The 17,039-nt window shown below is 50.2% G+C and overlaps 1 protein-coding gene across 1 annotated transcript in view; it reads right to left on the minus strand.

Moving 5' to 3' along the window:
- Positions 1–17,039, minus strand: part of LOC126520798 (cationic amino acid transporter 2-like) — a 97,834-nt gene that overhangs the window by 11,931 nt on the left and 68,864 nt on the right. The window contains exons 2-5 of the mRNA XM_050169587.2: positions 12,790–12,998; positions 4,789–5,028; positions 3,080–4,205; positions 886–1,153 (exon numbers count right to left, since the gene is read on the minus strand). Of these exons, the coding sequence (XP_050025544.1) occupies positions 921–1,153; positions 3,080–4,205; positions 4,789–5,028; positions 12,790–12,998 (1,808 nt within the window). The 3' untranslated portion in view covers positions 886–920. The remainder of the gene's footprint in view (positions 1–885; positions 1,154–3,079; positions 4,206–4,788; positions 5,029–12,789; positions 12,999–17,039) is intronic.

Raw genomic sequence — 17,039 nt, forward strand, 5'->3', positions numbered from 1 at the left:
CCCATCTTTCGACTATTCGCGTCTTTAATTCGGCCAGTCATTCTGTCATGGCGAGTTGCTAGTTCGTGTTAAAACTTTCAAAAGCGCGCTTATAGACGGAATAAAGGCGAAAGAGATCGATGATCGACCAATCAGTGAATCAATCAGCCAATCGATGACAACGCGGAGTACATGAACGCGAAATCAATAATTCATAACAGTCTCTACAACTCTGTTTAAGTTCGTGACATAGAGTTCAGTTTACTGCGTAATAGCATTGCATCACAAGGTAGATGCAGAAATTCTGCGTATGGGGTCGTGTTAACTTCGTTAACTTGACCCTCAAGGGACGTGAAAATGAGCGCACTCTCCACAAGACACCGGGGAATGGGCAGCAAGATTCCTCCGTTTCTTCTTTTTTTTTTATTTATATAGGACGTTGAGTTAACTTTGGACGTACCACCACCGGCTTGCGGTGGCACAGTGGGTGCACAGTGCGCTTTCGTCGCGTAAGCTAGCAAACAAGACGATCATGGCTCTAATGACACGCCGCGCTGAACCTTACGTCACGCGAGGGTAAAAGTATCCTTGAAAGTAATACACAGAGAATACGACTTCTACAGCTCTTCTTGTGCTGTTTTCCGGCACGATTTCCCCTATAGGTTTTGTGTTAATAAATATCGATAATTATGACAACTATAACAATTGTGACGGCTTGCCGCTTGCTTAAGCAAGTGAAACGACGAACAGACGGCAACGAGCGTTTTTCCTTGTTCTCGTACGTTTAGAGCTTCGGTTACCTACTTCTTCGCGTTATGCAGCAAACCCCAGACGTATCAGAACCGATCTAGAAACGTACGAGAGCTCAAGAAGGACGGGGCAGCCGACAGCCGCCGCCGAACTAGCCTTTTCGAGGCGGATGCGCGGCGGCCTCGCCGAGATCAGTGCTGGATGAAGACCGTGTCGAGCTCGGCGAGCCTCCGCTGGCTGCCCGGGTGACTCCGGTGCGAGGGCACGATGTGGGACACGATGCTGTGCGGCTGCAGCGCCAGCGGCTGCAGCGAGATCTTGGGCGACGGCTGCCGGGGAGAACCGGCCGCGGCCGCTGTCGGCAGCGGGATCTCCGAGGCGGCCGTCGAACTGTGGATGCCGTACAGCAGGTACAGGGCCACGCCTGGGAGAATCAAGAACAGGCGCGATGTAGGAGGCCGCGAATTTAATGGTGCCGCATGTGCTGTAGAGGGGAGGTATTCTGTAAGAGTACCGCCTGGTGGACTATGTCCATTTCGTCTGCTGCTGAGGCGCTGATTGGCTGTCGCGCCTGCGTGGTTGCTGCGGACGCGCAGCCCAGCACAACCAATCAGAACTTCGAAAGCAGACGAAGTGGACGTGTACACTAGGTGGACTCTTACGCAATATCTCCCCAGTTCTTGACTGACATCGGCGCGTGCGAGCTTGCTAAAGGAGAAAATTATTTCAGCTGCGTGAGTAAATTAGACTTCTACAATATCACAAAAGGTGCCCTCACTGCGGGAAGACGCTTGGTAAGCCAGGAAAGAAGCATAAAGGAGAGAAGGGTTGCGACACCACCTTTAAGTTCTCGCGAGAGCATGTCGTGACGTCGTGGATTTTGACGGCGTCTGCTTGGGCCAAAAGAAATTTTCACCGGTAAAAATCCACTACCTATACATTGTATTCTAAAGGAACCAAATGCAAATAAACGTTCAAGAGCTTTTACCGAACCACAAAGGCCCAAACGTGAAGAAATACTCGAATTCGTGACGTCACACTGACGCACCGTCCCTAAGATTTTGGTGCGAGATTTGAAAAAAAAATGGAAATTTGTCCTACGTTTTCTCATCTAATGAACAACCCATCGCCGCGAAATCAACGAGAATAGAGTTGTTTGCGCACACTTTATCAATATAAACTGATTTAGCGTTATCTTTAGTGACTTCTTAAACGTGCTGCTCCATTGATTGTGACCCGATTGTGCGACCGACGGACTTTGCGACAACCTGAGGCGCTGTTTGCCTCAGCGTGGCGCCTTGACAGGCTGCTTAAACGAGGGAAAGGGGTCACAGGAAGATGTAGACTTGAAGTGATAAGCATTCGCCAAAAAAGGAAAACTTCAGACTTGAACCAACGTTTCGACAAGGGGACTTGGCTTCGGCAGGGGTCCCTGACGAAGAGAAATCCTTTTGTCGAAACGTGTGCTCCCAGCAGAGGTCTCCCTCGTTCTGACACTTGATTATTTCAGCAGACTGTGTGCAACAACTCACACGCATAGCCTCGGACACCTCTAATGCCCCCATACCAATGTGCAGAGTAGACATTCTGAAATGTTCTTCAGTTAGCCACCCTGTCTCTCCTTTCCTTATCGCGTGCTCTCTTGCTTGGAAAGGTCCACACCTGTGGACATGGGTAATATACGAAACTAGTAGCGCCGAGGCTCCTCTCTTTTAGATAGTTCTGGTACAGTCAATTTTGAATGACCCCGGGACCAGGACGTACTCGACAGCTAATCTTGTACTCTCTCTGCACCCGTGGGCATGCCAGCGGTTCCAGAACTCGCACTGTTCCAAGGTATATTACGTTATGATACTGTGTGACACGACCACTTCCCTCTAAAGAAATTAAATTAAATTACGGGGTTTTACGTGTCAAAACCACTTTCTGATTATTAGGCACGCCGTAGTGGAGGACTCCGGAAATTTCGACGACCTGGGGTTCTTTAACGCGCACCTAGATCTAAGTACACGGGTGTTTTCGCATTTCGCCCCCATCGAAATGCGGCCGCCGTGGCCGGGATTCGATCCCGCGACCTCGTGCTCAGCAGCCCAACACCATAGCCACTGAGCAACCACGGCGGTTCACTTCCCTCTAGAGTCTACAGCTAACGCCAACCTTGGGCAGCGTAGGGTCATGCATAGTTACAGTAGGCCATGGACAATCGTGACATGCACCATGACTAAGTGAACCCGGAACCGATATTGCTCGAGAGCTGCTGGTGTCTTGTTGCCACGTTCGTAAATTCTTTTCTCCGAGTGTCCATCGACAGGATCTGGAGCGAGACCGTTCTCAATAACCTGGTACTGACCTATGGCCAGCCAGCAAACGAACACGAGCCAGGCCGAGACGAGCAGATCGACCAAGAGGCAGACGTTGAGAAAGGCCCCGATGCAGGGCAGCCAGGGCACCATGGGCACGCGGAACGCCGCTCCCGCGTGCAACAAGCTGGGACCGAGCTGGACCTGCGGCTGCCGCGACAGCAGCACCAGTAGAGCGGCCACCGCGACCGCGCACAGCGTCGATATAACCGCGCAGACGGAGGCCGTTCGACCCTCGAGTCTCGATCCGACCTCCATGGCCACCGAGAGGACCACGAGTGCCGCGACGACGCCCGAGACGGCCAGGTCCGCGCGGCGCGCTGTCGCCGACGTGGGCTCGCGCAGCGAGTTGCCACCGTTTCCGGCCAGGAGTCCGTCGGTCAGCGCCGCCACGCGTAGTCGCTCGCGGTACTCGCGCACCAGGGCGTCGATGTCCTCCTCGTCCTCGGACGAAGACGAGCAAGCCGAGGAGCTCGGGGAAGTCGTCGACGACGCCGGTAGCGAGCTGCCACCGCCGTTGCCGGCGGCGGAACCTTCCTTGGCCGGCGGCGACTCGTCGCCGATCAGGTCGTAGGCAGTCCGGCTGGCCGGGTGGTAGCGGGCCAGAAGCAAGGCCACGCACACGGCCGCGTTCAGGGCCAGCGGCCCGACGGCCATGAGACCCAGGAGCCTGGGCACGGGCGCCACCAGCGCCGCCCCGGCGGCCAGCGCTCCGGCGGCCAGGATTGAGCCCACCGGTCGGCCCGCGTTCGACGTCTTGGCCAGGCCGCGGAAGAGCAGTCCGTCGGCGGCCAGCGAGCGCACGGCGCCGCCCAATGGAAGTAGGCCGTATAGGGCGAGTCCCACCAGGGCCAGGAGCGACGCCGCGCTCATGGCGGTGCCGGCCCACTCGGCCGAGCACGAGGCCAGCATGGCGGCCAGCGGGCGGGCCGTGTCGTGCCGGGCCTGGATGGTCACCACGACGGCCATGGAGAATGTGAGCAGAAACGTGAGCGCCGTGCTGAGGCCCAGCGCCAGGGGGAGGTCCCGCCACGGCTGAGGGCTGTCGGGGGCGCGCCGCAGCGCCGTGTGCGGACCGATGAAGGCGTACGTGCAGAGTGCCGCACCGGACAGGAGCTGGAAGCGAGAATTTACGCGGTCACTCATCTCCCGCAGCGAGAACGATAGGTGACTGTAAAGGCTGCAGAGAACTATAAAAGAAGGGTGGTAAGGCCAGGGGGCGTAACCACGGGGGAGGGGGCTGCTTTCCGCCCGAAATTTCTGTGTGCCGAATATCTGGCATAAAACGACACCCATGTTAACCTCCCACTACCTCTTCCCCCCCAAAAAATAATGGCTGTGGCTTAGCTAAGGTTAAGCCCAGGATGCGAAGCATACTAAAGAAGCCTTGATACGCCACTGTGTGAGGCGCCATCAGAAATCTTGTGACAGCATCTTGAGTGCGCATGGAGCGCAGTTAATATAAGCTTTGGAGAGGTACTAAACAAGAGTTCATAGGAGCATGAAAGCTTGAAGTGGTCAACAGTTGCAGAACAGTGCTGAAGCTCCCCTTGCTTAGGCTCTATCATGGAGGCTGTCCTTGTTCAGCCATTGTTGATCACCTTGACAGGTGTACTGGCCTTTTCCCGAAGACGTATCTTAGCATCGCCTACAGTGACAGGTTATGAAAGCGCAGATGGTTAGGCTTTACTCAACTGACCCCCGTGGGCGCACTGTCGCTGAGCATGAGCATGGCGAAGCTCCAGGAGTTGCCCGGAGCGGCGGTGGCGCCCACGGATCCCATGGCGACGAAGAAGAGCGCCGACAGCAATGACAGTGCGATGAGCGCCATGCCAAGCCACGTTGGTTCACGTGAGGAGGACAGCAGTCGGGGTGCGGCGGCCACGGAGGCAGCAACCAAGCCTAGCGCCAGTGCTACGGGGTCGTACGAGCCGAGGGCCTGACGGAAAGGAATAAATAGAACACGCATTAGAATTACGTTTACACTCGGTCGAACAGTGCTAATGAGAGAAGCTGACAAAATAAACGTTCACAGCAAACACTGCATCAAGCAAGGCTGTCCTACATTACCCTACTGGAACGTATTGTTGTCGTTGTTGTTGTTGCCTCAAAACAAGGCTCGGGTACCCACAGGGGGCATTGGCCACACTGGGTTCATTGAAAAGTGCATCTAATAAAATATCAAAAGGGGGTAAAGGCGTACATTCAAAACGAAGCACTATAGGCAACAAGATGCTAACAGAAATGTAGAGTGCCTGCATATACGTTTACGATAAAATGAAAATAAAGTAAAGCGTCCCACATTCGGTGCACCTAGCAGCAAACCTTCCTGACGTTTCAATGAACTTGTGTGCAGTAGAAATCATTGACCCTTGGCTTGTGCCTGATTGACATGTAGGCGCCAAAGGACAAGATGTCTGGTGTAGTAAGCGCTATGCCTAGCTTATACTATAGTTAGAAATAAGAGAAACATTTTGCGGAGCGCGGCGAAGCGGCGGCAAGAAAGAAAGAAATGGTCCATTGTATCTGGTTCATTGCAAAAAGAGCAGAGGTTAGTTGAGGACAAACCAGATCTATGGAGGTAAAAATTTAGGCGGGGAATTCTACAACGGAAGCTTCTTAAGGTCACCTCGCATTGTCGTGAAAGGCATTTGCTCGTGTTTTATCGGAAATTTAGGTGTCGGAAATCATCTGCGGAAAGTAAGGATGAATTACTACAATTTAAAAATAAAAGACGTTTAAATCGAGCTCCTGTTATAAAAGCGAAATCAGGAATATTTAAGACTGGGCCATATAGTGATGAGGATGCAAGCGAGTCAGCTGATTCACTTGAAAAGATTCCACTATGACCGGGGACCCACACAAAGCGGATTTCGGACAAATTGTTCGGTGCTATAGCGTTGAAGATATACTCAGAAGGTGTGACCGATTATTAGAAGTTAAATGAGTACAAACCGAAAGCGCATCAGTAACAATTATATCACTTTAGAATTCTGGGGACCCAATTTTCTCATAGCTAGAATAATTGCCAGAAATTCTGCAAGCACTAGTGGGTGTAATCAGCGAGATGGAGAGCAAAAGACCAGTTAAGCCGACATGAAAAGATGCCTACTCCGGCCTTTTCTAAATGTTGTGTTGCATCCGTAGAAGCAACCGAGCGGGACGGAAATTTACTAAGATGATCTTGAAGGAGACCAAGTGTGCGCGCCGGAAGAAGTTTTGCGTGTTTTGGAAAAAACGTCATCAAAAATCAGTTTAACCTTTAACGAATTAGCTTTTGGAGAAATCAGGCACTGTAGCCGAACATCAAGTTTTGATAACAGCGTCTGAACAAAAACAACTTGTGGTTGTCGATAACGCCGCCAATGTGTTCTGAAAAATGAATCGAGAGAATTGATGATGATGGATTGCAAACGGAAAAGGGGTGCATCGTATAGCTTCAGAAAGGTCAGGACAGTGAGTTGCTTAAATCTGGACTGAAGGGGAAGAATCCTTGCCTCCCTATAAAGCACGTCGTTAGCCAGAAAACGCGACAGCCCAAGACATAGACGGAGCGCTTGCCTATTAGTATCGAAGGTCTTAGCTTGTATGCAGCACATCCTGAAAAAAGAACACAGCCGAGTTCGAGAATGGGGTGGACGTAAAGCTCATAAATCATCAACAACATAGCCGTACGCATACCCATCTTTTTATTAATGAAACGGCGCAACAATCCTATTGCACGTTCACATTTACTAGTATCTGTTTCGATTTGCTGCTGCCAGTTTAGCGTTCCATAATATGTTATTCCTAAGTACTTCAAAGCTGCAACTTGCGGTGTCGGCTCATTTCGATAATGAAGTAAAATGAGAACGGGATTTGCCATTGCCAATGGAAACAAAAGTAACGAGCATTTCTTGACGTTAAGGGAAAAAGACAGCCCGTCCAACCAGAACTCGAGTACAGACAAATCAGATTGCAAAATTTGGCGTAACATATTGACATCCCGTGATAAGGAGAAAAATACAATGTCATCTGCACAGAGATAAAATTGCACGTCCTGATGAACTGGGAGAGCCGATAACAAAATATTAAATAAGAGCGGAGAAAGAACAGATCCTTGTGGTACACCTCTCGTCTGTTTATGTGTCCTCGATGTAACCCCATCTTTGAAGCAAAAAAAAATGTCTATCGGAAAGGAACTCTTCTATCCAGGCCACTAGATAGTCTGGAACAGCACAGCTCGCTAACCTAGAAATTAAAATTCCAAGCTCGACACTGTCATATGCTTTCCCAACGTCTAAAGTTACCAAAGCTGTAACTTGCCCTGATAGTCCTACGAGTCGAATGCGGCTTTCTAAATCAACGTGAGCTGACCATATGGAACATTGAGACCTAAAGCCTATTTGTCTCACGCACAGAGTACCCTGGGAACAAGTGAATTCATTGAGCCGGACATGAATTATTTTTTCTGCTATTTTGACTGGATTCGAAGTAAGGGCGATTGGCCGAATGTTGTCCAAGACATATCCGAGGTTTCGATTTTTAAGTAAAAGCACAATTTTTGCAATTTCCTAAGAGTCCGGGATCCATGTATATTGAAGTGAACAGTTGACTATATTCAAAAGCTCATTAGGGGAAGAGTTAAATAACAGTTTAATCATAGCTGTTGTGATACGGTCTGGTCCAGGAGCCGATTGGTGTGCAGTTAAAATGACCCCGGATAACTTGTCATGGTTACTTCTACAAATTCATATGTCGAACTCTTAAACCTTCTAGGTCTAGGGCATTGCAAAGAAAAGCGTGCTTAAAGCCCTTTAGCGATATCATCGAGTATATCCACCGCTTTTTTGGGTGATAGAACAACGGAATACGATCAGATTTTCTGCTGCGTAAAAACCTAAAAAGTGCCGATCTTCTTTCTGGTTTTGACAAAGATGAATGCAGTTCGTTATTTTGTTCATCTTTTGCTATTGCCACAGTTCTTTTAAACAGACCTGCACAGAGTTTATAGTCAATCCAATTTTTTGGTGAATGATTATGTTGGAGACTTTTCCATACTGCTTTTCTTCGCCTGTAAGCCCCTGTACATGCTTCATTCCACCAAGATGAATTTGACGGCGAGCTGCTAGACATAACCGTAAATTCAGCGGGCTGAATCGCAGAATTTAAAAGTAGTACCACCGAGTCAGCCCTCCGCTGTCATCATGAGTAGCCGAAGGTTATACCCCTGTACTTATCGCTAACTTATAACTTTTATAATTAATGAGCCGTCTTTGCCGCACAATAGGAGCCTGACGTGAAAGCATAATTTCAACTGTAATGGGTAAATGATCGCTACTTGTTCCATTGTCAAAGGTATATCCCACGATGAGATAGACATCCGAGCAGACGAGAACCGAGCAGACGAGAAAGTCAGGTCTAATGCAGATGAGAATCGCCCACGTAGAAAAGTAATTCGACCTGAATTGTGGCATCGAAACTTATTGCCATTCACCCGATTCCACAACCTTTTTCTACAAACATCCGTTTTCATGCCCCAAGAAGTGTGGTGAGAATTAAAATCTCCTGCCAGAAGCGTTACAGTTGTACGAGTTCGGTACAGTGAGTCCAGGTGATGAGTGCACTTGACTCCGCTCGGAAACTACGCATTAACCCCTTTAAACGCAGTGCAATCAGGCAGTAAAAAAATCTAATCCTACAAGTTCGCCGTCTGAACACACACGTTCAAAAGAAACAGTTACCTTATGATACATTTTTGATGAAAGTAAAGCTAACAGCCCTCCGCCTCTATAGACCATGGCGATCAAGACTAAATGTTCGAAATTTATTAATAGCAAATCTCTGATGTGACGAAAGCCATGATTCCTGAAGTAAAATGACATCTGGAATTAGGACATGGACTAGATGAAGTAAGTCAACGTAACCGGAGGAGATGGAGCGGCAATTACATTGAAGCACCTTTACTGATGCAATGGTGTTCCTAGAATGGATGATTCCATGGCAGCACGCAACGCATCCTGCTCGTGGTGTTCATTGTTTTTTTTTCCTTTTTTCGCTTTATATTTAGGAGAATCAGTCGGAGACAGTGGGGAACTCTTGCATCTGTTGTTAATGGTTCCTAGCCTCATGTGTCCAAATGAGTGGCTGGGTCCCGCAGTCGCAGAGGGCTTAGTACCCAGGGAAGTACCGTACCCGATTCCTGTCGAACTGTCAAAGTTGGTTTCTTTTGAATGATGAGCAGAAATACCAGTTAAGGTTGGGGCAGCAGCAGAAGAGTGCGATTAGTAGGAGGTTATTGAATTTGGCAGTTAGTATCTCGGTAATACCTTCGGCAAACGTATTGAAGAGATGCTCCATAACTATTGGCATTGCTTTGTCAACATCTGCGGCTACAGCGGCCGAAACTGTGGCTTCTAGAGACGTGGACTGACGGGATGAAACGGCTGCGTAACCGACATCACGCTATTCAATTTCCGCTATTGCTTCCGCACGGGAACAATGGCGTTTCTCGGCAATCTCAAGCACCTGAATCTCACGGCCTCGCGCAGGACAGTCATTATCATTAGCCCTACGTGTTCCTTCACACATGCAACACCTTCGTGCATCTACGCCACAGGCTGCATGATGTGATGTGTAAGAGCTGCCACAGTTGCAGCATCTCACTGAAGATCTGCAGGCACTCGCACTGTGTCTATATCTCCAGCAGTTTCGGCACTGCAGTGGTACAGGTGTCAACGCCTCCACGCGGAATGAATACGGCCATGCCTTCACTTCAGACGGGCGCGTTTTTAATTATGGGGCTTTACGTGCCAAAACCACTTTCTGATTATGAGACACGCCGTAGTGGAGAACTCCGGAAATTTTGACCACCTGTGGTTCTTTAACGTGCACCTAAATCTAAGGGTGTTTTCGCATTTCGCCTCCATCGAAATACGGCCGCAGTGGCCGGGATTCGATCCCGCGACCTCGTGCTCAGCAGCCCAACACCATACCCACTGAGCAACCACGGCGGGTCAGACGGGCGCGTTAAACCGGCGAACGATACAATAACTATCTCAGTTGGAACTCGGTTATCACCCACTGAGCTATTACATCTGTAGATAGAAACAACACCCGCCGGAGAGAGCATATTCAAGGAAGCCTCAGGAGGGGTGGGTACCCCACGAACAATGCCCTTCACGCATGCGAGGTGAGGTGGCACGAAAGCACGGGCCGCGATGCTGGCGAATCTCGTGCAGTTAAGCGAATCATTGAGGCACTGAACATTAGACGACTTACACAGAATGCCAGACTTGCCAAAACGCCTCACCTCCGAGATGTCAATGAAATGTTACGTCACAGCACGCAGCTCCTCCTGGAAACTTTCCGATTCAGTCGACCGAATGGATCCACCATCTGTGGGAACGAGCGCCACTGGCAAGGTATTCGCTCCATTCCGAAGGAAGCACCCCAAAGGCACCGATTGAGTGGGACGACTAGCCGATGTTAGATATGGAGCTGTTTCCTGCGCCTACTTCGAGTTCCCCCGGGCCACATCGAGTCGCAGCACAGCTGGTTGAGAGGCGCAGAAGCGCGGAAAGCACATTCCAGAGGATCGCTCGAGCCAACAAGTTCACGTGCCAACAAGTTCGTACGCCCCGCAGTAGCTATTCAATGCTTGAGTTTTCCAGAAAACGAAGGGATCGCCCGGCATTGTTGCAAGAAAAGTGGGTCCCGAAACAAGACGGCTGCGATGTACCGGGAAGGCCTGGCCGCGTCGCACCGGTCGCCTTTGAAGAAGGCATTTGCCACCACAGCGGGGCCGTACCACCGGGAGCAGGGGGCCCTCGGACAATGGAGCCCAATCGTTCCCCCTTCTCCGCCTTTGAAGAGAGCATTGCACCACAGCAAGGCAAGACCGCGGGGAGCCGCCGGGTGTGACATCACCGCACGGGTGCCTACCATTGGCCGAAGGTGGCGTCATCTGAGCGGGCTCTCCCATTGGCCGAACATGACGCGACTTCCAGTCCTCGAAGGGTTTAAAAGAAGCATTCCAGAGAGACCAGAGCATTCCCTGATTCACCTCTCTCGAACTTCTTGCCGCGGGCCGCAGCGTCCGAGTTGCTGCCGGCCCGTAATGACTATGACTGTTACTTGACTCTCACCTCTCTGTATATAATGTAAAATAAACCTCCCAAGTTTTGTTTTTCATCCCGAAGTCCGTCCTAAACCCCTACACCGACCACTTAAACAGGCTGATCAGACCATGTTGCAGTCTATGCCACAGGAAAATGTTTCTGCGTCCGTACGTGAGACAAGTTATATGCAATTGTACGCATACCCCGCGATCGTTAGAGCATCTGCCAAAGGAACCATATCCGAGCTAGCCCTAGGGATACTAGGAAGCAAGGAGATCAAGCCAGACACATTGATCTGGTTTTCAGCCCACACGGGACAGATCGAAGGTGCCCCGCCCAACCTCAATGAGTCGACACACGGAGCTGCGCGAGGGATCATCAACCGCGTAGCTACCGGGCAGCGTGACTCTGGGGGTACTGACAATCGGGACTCTCCTTCCTCGTACAGCGAAATTACTAAGCACTTTTACTTGGATCGGAGGATCTACCCCCTCCCACATTGCAAACTCAATAGACCTCAGGCTTTGACACTAAGGGATTCTACAGACGGGTGCATACCCAAACCCCCTACTTTTTCACAAGATGTACTCCGAAATTCAGACAACAAATGCATGTGCACTATGTAATGACTTAGCGAATTTACCTCACATGCTCTGGCGATGTTCCGCGTTACGCGGCGATGAAAGCAACACTTCTTCACGTTGGGATGCGGTACACAGTCCCAACCTCGAAGAACAGTTATGGGCTGTCCAACGGGCCCGCGACGCGGCGGAGAGGCTCGGCCTCTCTGTCCCGACGTGGGAGCGGCCCGCTGCGCGCTAGTGCGCGCCCTAAAGGACCCTAATAAAGTTTTTCATCCATCCATCCATTCCGCGATCGAGATTCTGTAAAAAATATATCGGGCCTTACGCGTCAAAAATCACTGTCTGATTATGAGGCACGTCGTCGTGGGCGACTCCGGATTAATTTTGACCATCTAGGCTTCTTTAACAAGTACCTAAATCTAGGTATACACGAGCGTTTTTACATTCCACCTCCGCCGAAATGCGGCCGCCGCGGCTGGGATTCGAACTCGAGACCTCGTGATCAGCAGCAGAAGGCCATAACCACTGAACCACCAAGGTGGGCCTTTGAGTCACTTGCAATGGGCTTCATTTTCGGCATCGTGACCCTATACGATGAGGTAGAAAGGCAAACTTTCTGCTCAAAATTCTGTTCAGGACACCTATGCGCTCAGTATACATTATCCGCGGCACTGGAACTATAGCCTTTTGTAACACGTGTTGAACGTAAGAATGGCAGTCACCGTATGCAAAGTCAGCAGACAGTCTTAGCATTGCGACTGCTTTTGACCGTTACCACAAGCTCACCGCACAACTACATCAGCTACGCACGCATAAGCCCACATACGCGGCGTGCTTGCACCTTTAGCGACTTACAGGCAATGCGGGTAAACGCAGGCGAATGGCCACATCGCTGCCGGTATCCACAGAGCGGTGTTGGTGGGTTACAGAGCGTTCCACAAGAAAATGAATCGCGACTCCGCGAACGTAAGTTTTCCAATGACATGCAGGCCATGTTTGTCGACGGGAGAGCCTCACCTGCCAGGCCCTGGCGAGGGCGCCACCGCTGAGTGCGTCGATGGCGCTGCTCTGTAGACGAGCCACGCAAGCGATGGCGGCCCCCTGGTGCAGGAGGGACAGCCAGCCGGCCGCAAAGGCCGCCGCTTCTCCCGCCCACCGGTAGAGACAGGCGTACAACGAGTCCGGGCAGGGACGCTGCCACGTGACCAGCTCGATCAGGCACAGACCTGGTCGCGGAAAAAGGGAAAAAAGGGGAGAACAGTGAGTTGCTAAAACCCCTTAAACTTCGTAAAGTAGCGCAACGCTTTGAAGAATGCCGCCTCCTCCTCGCGCGCTCTGACCGAGGCCAACGCCGCGTCGCTATTGGCCTAATAGCATCACGTGGGCCCTAGCGCCGTGCTTCAGCGCCATTTTCGCTCGAGAAGCGTCTACGGAGTGGCAAGTAGCGCATGTTGGCGCCGTTGCTACGCTCGAGCGGTGTAAGCGGCTCCACGGTCGAGGACGGAGCGTGAAAGAGAGGAGAAACGAGGAGAAGTGAAGGCGGAGGAGGAGAGTGTCGCTACTTCATGAGTTGTCAGAGGCCTCTAAATAACGAGTTCGGAACGGAGAGCGAAAAGTCTTCGATGTATGACACCCCCGGAATTAGATGTGTGCGAGACAGGCGTTGGGCTGGCACCGTAAACGGCGAGGGTAGAGAAATAACGCTATAGGATTTAGTATCCATTATTTTTACGTCTCCCTTATCAGCCTGCGTTACCACCAGCCGGTCGTGGGTGGTGAAGGACAGGAGAGGAATGAAATCGAGAGAAAGGAACCGCTACGTTGTGGTCGGCCAAAGAAAGCAGAAGTGCGCAGCGACGAGGAACTGTGAAAGTTTTAATGACGTTTCGCGAGCCAAAGTTCCGATGAAACGTTTTAAACGGGAGCCGAAACATCGTCAAAACTTTTGCAGTTCCTAGTTGGCGCACATTTCTGCTTTCTTCTGCTTACGTGCTCCCTCTCCCCCCTGACAGGCGTATTGCCGCCAAACCTAGCATTTTATTCAACCGGCTGGTAGATCACATATCTCGAGTCTGAAATATATGTCTCGAGAGTAGTAGTGAACTGGGCGAGTTGACATCGGCTCGTTTTGGAAAAGGCGCGCAGATTGAGGAACGAGGCTGTTGTCGTTAACTAGTAAAAATATGGCTCGATCTTATTCCATTATGAGGGATTTGCCAAGAAATAGATGGATTATTCAATTTATATGGGGAAAGATTTTTGTTACTGATGTACAGAGTAAACGATTCCGTAAGGCGAAATTGCATGTAAAAATTTGAAGAGTACAAAAAGAAAGGGGGGAAGGGAATGATTCACACTTAACAAGTAAATCGGCTGAACTCGACAACGGACCGTTCAGCGATGGAGCAAGCATCCCTGTAACTGAATCCCAGAGTCGAGGCTCCATACGAGAGAACAACAGCACCTGTAAAGTCCAGACCAAGTCTATCAAGGGGTAAGGCGAAGGGCATGTGCGCCGGTGTGCTTTCTTCCTTCTTCACATTGCACATCGATCCGCGCGCGTTTTCGAAAATTATTTACCTCTCTTATGGTGGCGCGGATACGGGAAACGGGTGGGGACGTCCCGATAATATTCCCGGACCGTCTTTAGATCTGTGGCCTCATAGCTTTCGACAGTGTCTGCTCGGCACTATAGTTAGCTTTTTTTTTTTTCAAGTAGAGAAATGTTGGAAAGTGAGTAAAAGCCCCAACCTGACCTTTCCGAAATTTTCCTGCATGAACACGTCTCCAATGCGCCAAAACCTCGTGAACAAAAATTATTTTAAAAAGAAAATCAATGACGCCGTTGTAACATCGTCAGCGTGACGGTTTTGGGGCGAAATTCAAGAAGAAAACGTTTGGCCTCCGTTTTGTCCGCTAACGATCAACTTTGTTTCGCCAAAGAATGGGAAGGGTTTTCGAAGAATACTCTATCTGTCTGTGCTATTTTATACCAGTTCAGTTCGGCGGAAGCTCACAAAGTGGAGGAAGGTTTGTGGATGAGAGAAATTGAGAAACTTGTTGAGAAAACTCTATCTGTTTCCTTTGTAGCCTCGTGCTACACTCGGGTGGATGACTTCTCCCTTTCTAAACTGTTTTACGGCTTATACTTGGTGCCTTACTTTCTTTGAAGTTCCCGCGCCAGCTCCCTGTGTGACCTCGAAGATTTTGACAGTGCCTTTTCGGCGCTCTCTTTATCTTTAGTTCAACAAGCAGGCTGTCAGAAAGAGAGAGTTCTTCAGCAACAAATTGCGATTCAACCTCGCTGAAATGAACTAGGAAGAGAGCAAGGTGAGTGTTAGTCGCAACCTGATGATAATTGCATATACTTTGAGGGGATTAGCCGCAGGCCACACGAAGTAAAAATAACAAAGAATTGACATCAAATAAACATACGCAGCCCTGTGTCACGCAGGTACTGAAACAACGAGTTTGAGCATTTGCGTCCTTTCAACGAGCAGTAGCCTGCAACATTAGTTTTGAGTCTGGCCTCCATGAGCATCTTGTGCCTGATATCCTTTGTCCCAAGATACAGTCATGGCAGGTTATGAATGTCTGCAGTAGGTGCATAGTGTTTCCAGAATCTTCTCCCAGGTTGTTCACTTGTTTCAATATGTGTCAGTATCGCTTGCAATAATAGCTTCTATGCACAACCGAGTTCAATTGGTCGCTCTGTGGCTGTGGCAATTGGCGCGCTGTGTGATGACTGAGGGTACGGCAGGAGCAACAACGCTATAAAAGGAAAGCGGGAGTCCCGAAGAATATCGGTGGTGCCTATAAAAAAAGCATTTCGAGTGTATAACGTGCACCAATTGAGCTTTGGGATACGGGGTAGACTTTATATGTACGAGGGCGAATCAGAAAGTCCTTGCCTCTATTTTTTAATTGCCAAATTACGGATGTGAATACAAAGTCAACATATCCATTCCCAGCGGTGGCCCTTTCTTGTGCCGGCCCGGCCTTATCTGCCGGTAGCTGCGCGCCACGGCGCTGCAGTCAAGTCGTTGAAGATGCCGGTTGTGCTTCGCACGTCCACGGCGTACGAGCAACGAAGTGCGATTCGTTTTCTATGGAGCAAGGGAACGAACGCCAATCGAAAGCCATAGTGAAATGCAGCCCACGTATGGCGAAAGGTGTCTCGCTTTGAAAAGTGTGAGGCGGTGGTGTTGTGAGTTCGCGAAAAGGCCGTGAAGACTTTCATGACAATGAGCGTTCGGGGAGGCCGCGTGCCTCGCTGACTGACGACAGGAAGCACGTCAAAGTTAGTGCTGCGACGGGACAAGTGTCTGAACCAGTGTGGGGACTATGTGGAAATATGGTGTAAGGGACGTAGAATAGTGTGCGTATTTGTAATTACCTGTATGTACCTTACTTTGGCTAATAAAAACACAGGGACAAAATACTTTCTAATTCGCCCTCGCATTCTCGTTCAGCTGTTTTAACAACTCTTAATACTCGTATATGTTGCTACATACACTCTCCGCATAAACACTACAGGAGACTCAAGAGGCAGAATACCCGGCTTGGTCCTCAGAGGAACGCCCGTTCAGATCCGCAGAAAACGAACTCAATTAGTACTGCACAAAGCACGTGGCATCCTCTGCAACCCAGCTTGCGCATTACGCTGCAGTGCGACGCGGCAATGCCCAGCGCACCGTCCCCGTGAGCAGGCTAACATAAATGCGCAGATAGGATTCGTCAACTTTCGGCACAGATCTTGCCGGTGTCGTCGTTGTCGTCGTGCTGTCGTCGTCATACCGCACTCGTCGTGGTCGTCGACGTCGTGCTGTTATCTGCTTGGCGCAGTAGACGACTTTATAGGGTGCAGAGTGTGTCTGTCTTTTCTTTAGGGTTTTTTTCTTTTGTAACTCACCCCATCTTGGACCCAAACTTGTACCTCAACTTGTATTAGCTTGCACGTCAAACATAATATGAAACCAGCGACATACATTGTGGTGCTAAAAGAAGAGTGAGAGAAAGAAAGAAAGAAATAATGAAGGAAAGAAAGAAAGAAACGTCGGGATATGTCCAGCCCATGACTGCCGCGTCGCGTAAAAACTAACGTGCTCTCGAAACAGCCAACGGCACCGAGCATTTCGCGCCAGTGCAGTAAGTGACCACATACTGCAACCTTATTCGCGTTCCGATCCGCGCGCCACGACTGGTTGGCCGCATACAGCTGTGTTGGCTACCGACGACGACAGACGCGCTGAATTCGCTTGGAAGTG

Source organism: Dermacentor andersoni, chromosome 3, assembly GCF_023375885.2.
Source record: "Dermacentor andersoni chromosome 3, qqDerAnde1_hic_scaffold, whole genome shotgun sequence".
Lineage (NCBI taxonomy): Eukaryota > Metazoa > Arthropoda > Arachnida > Ixodida > Ixodidae > Dermacentor > Dermacentor andersoni.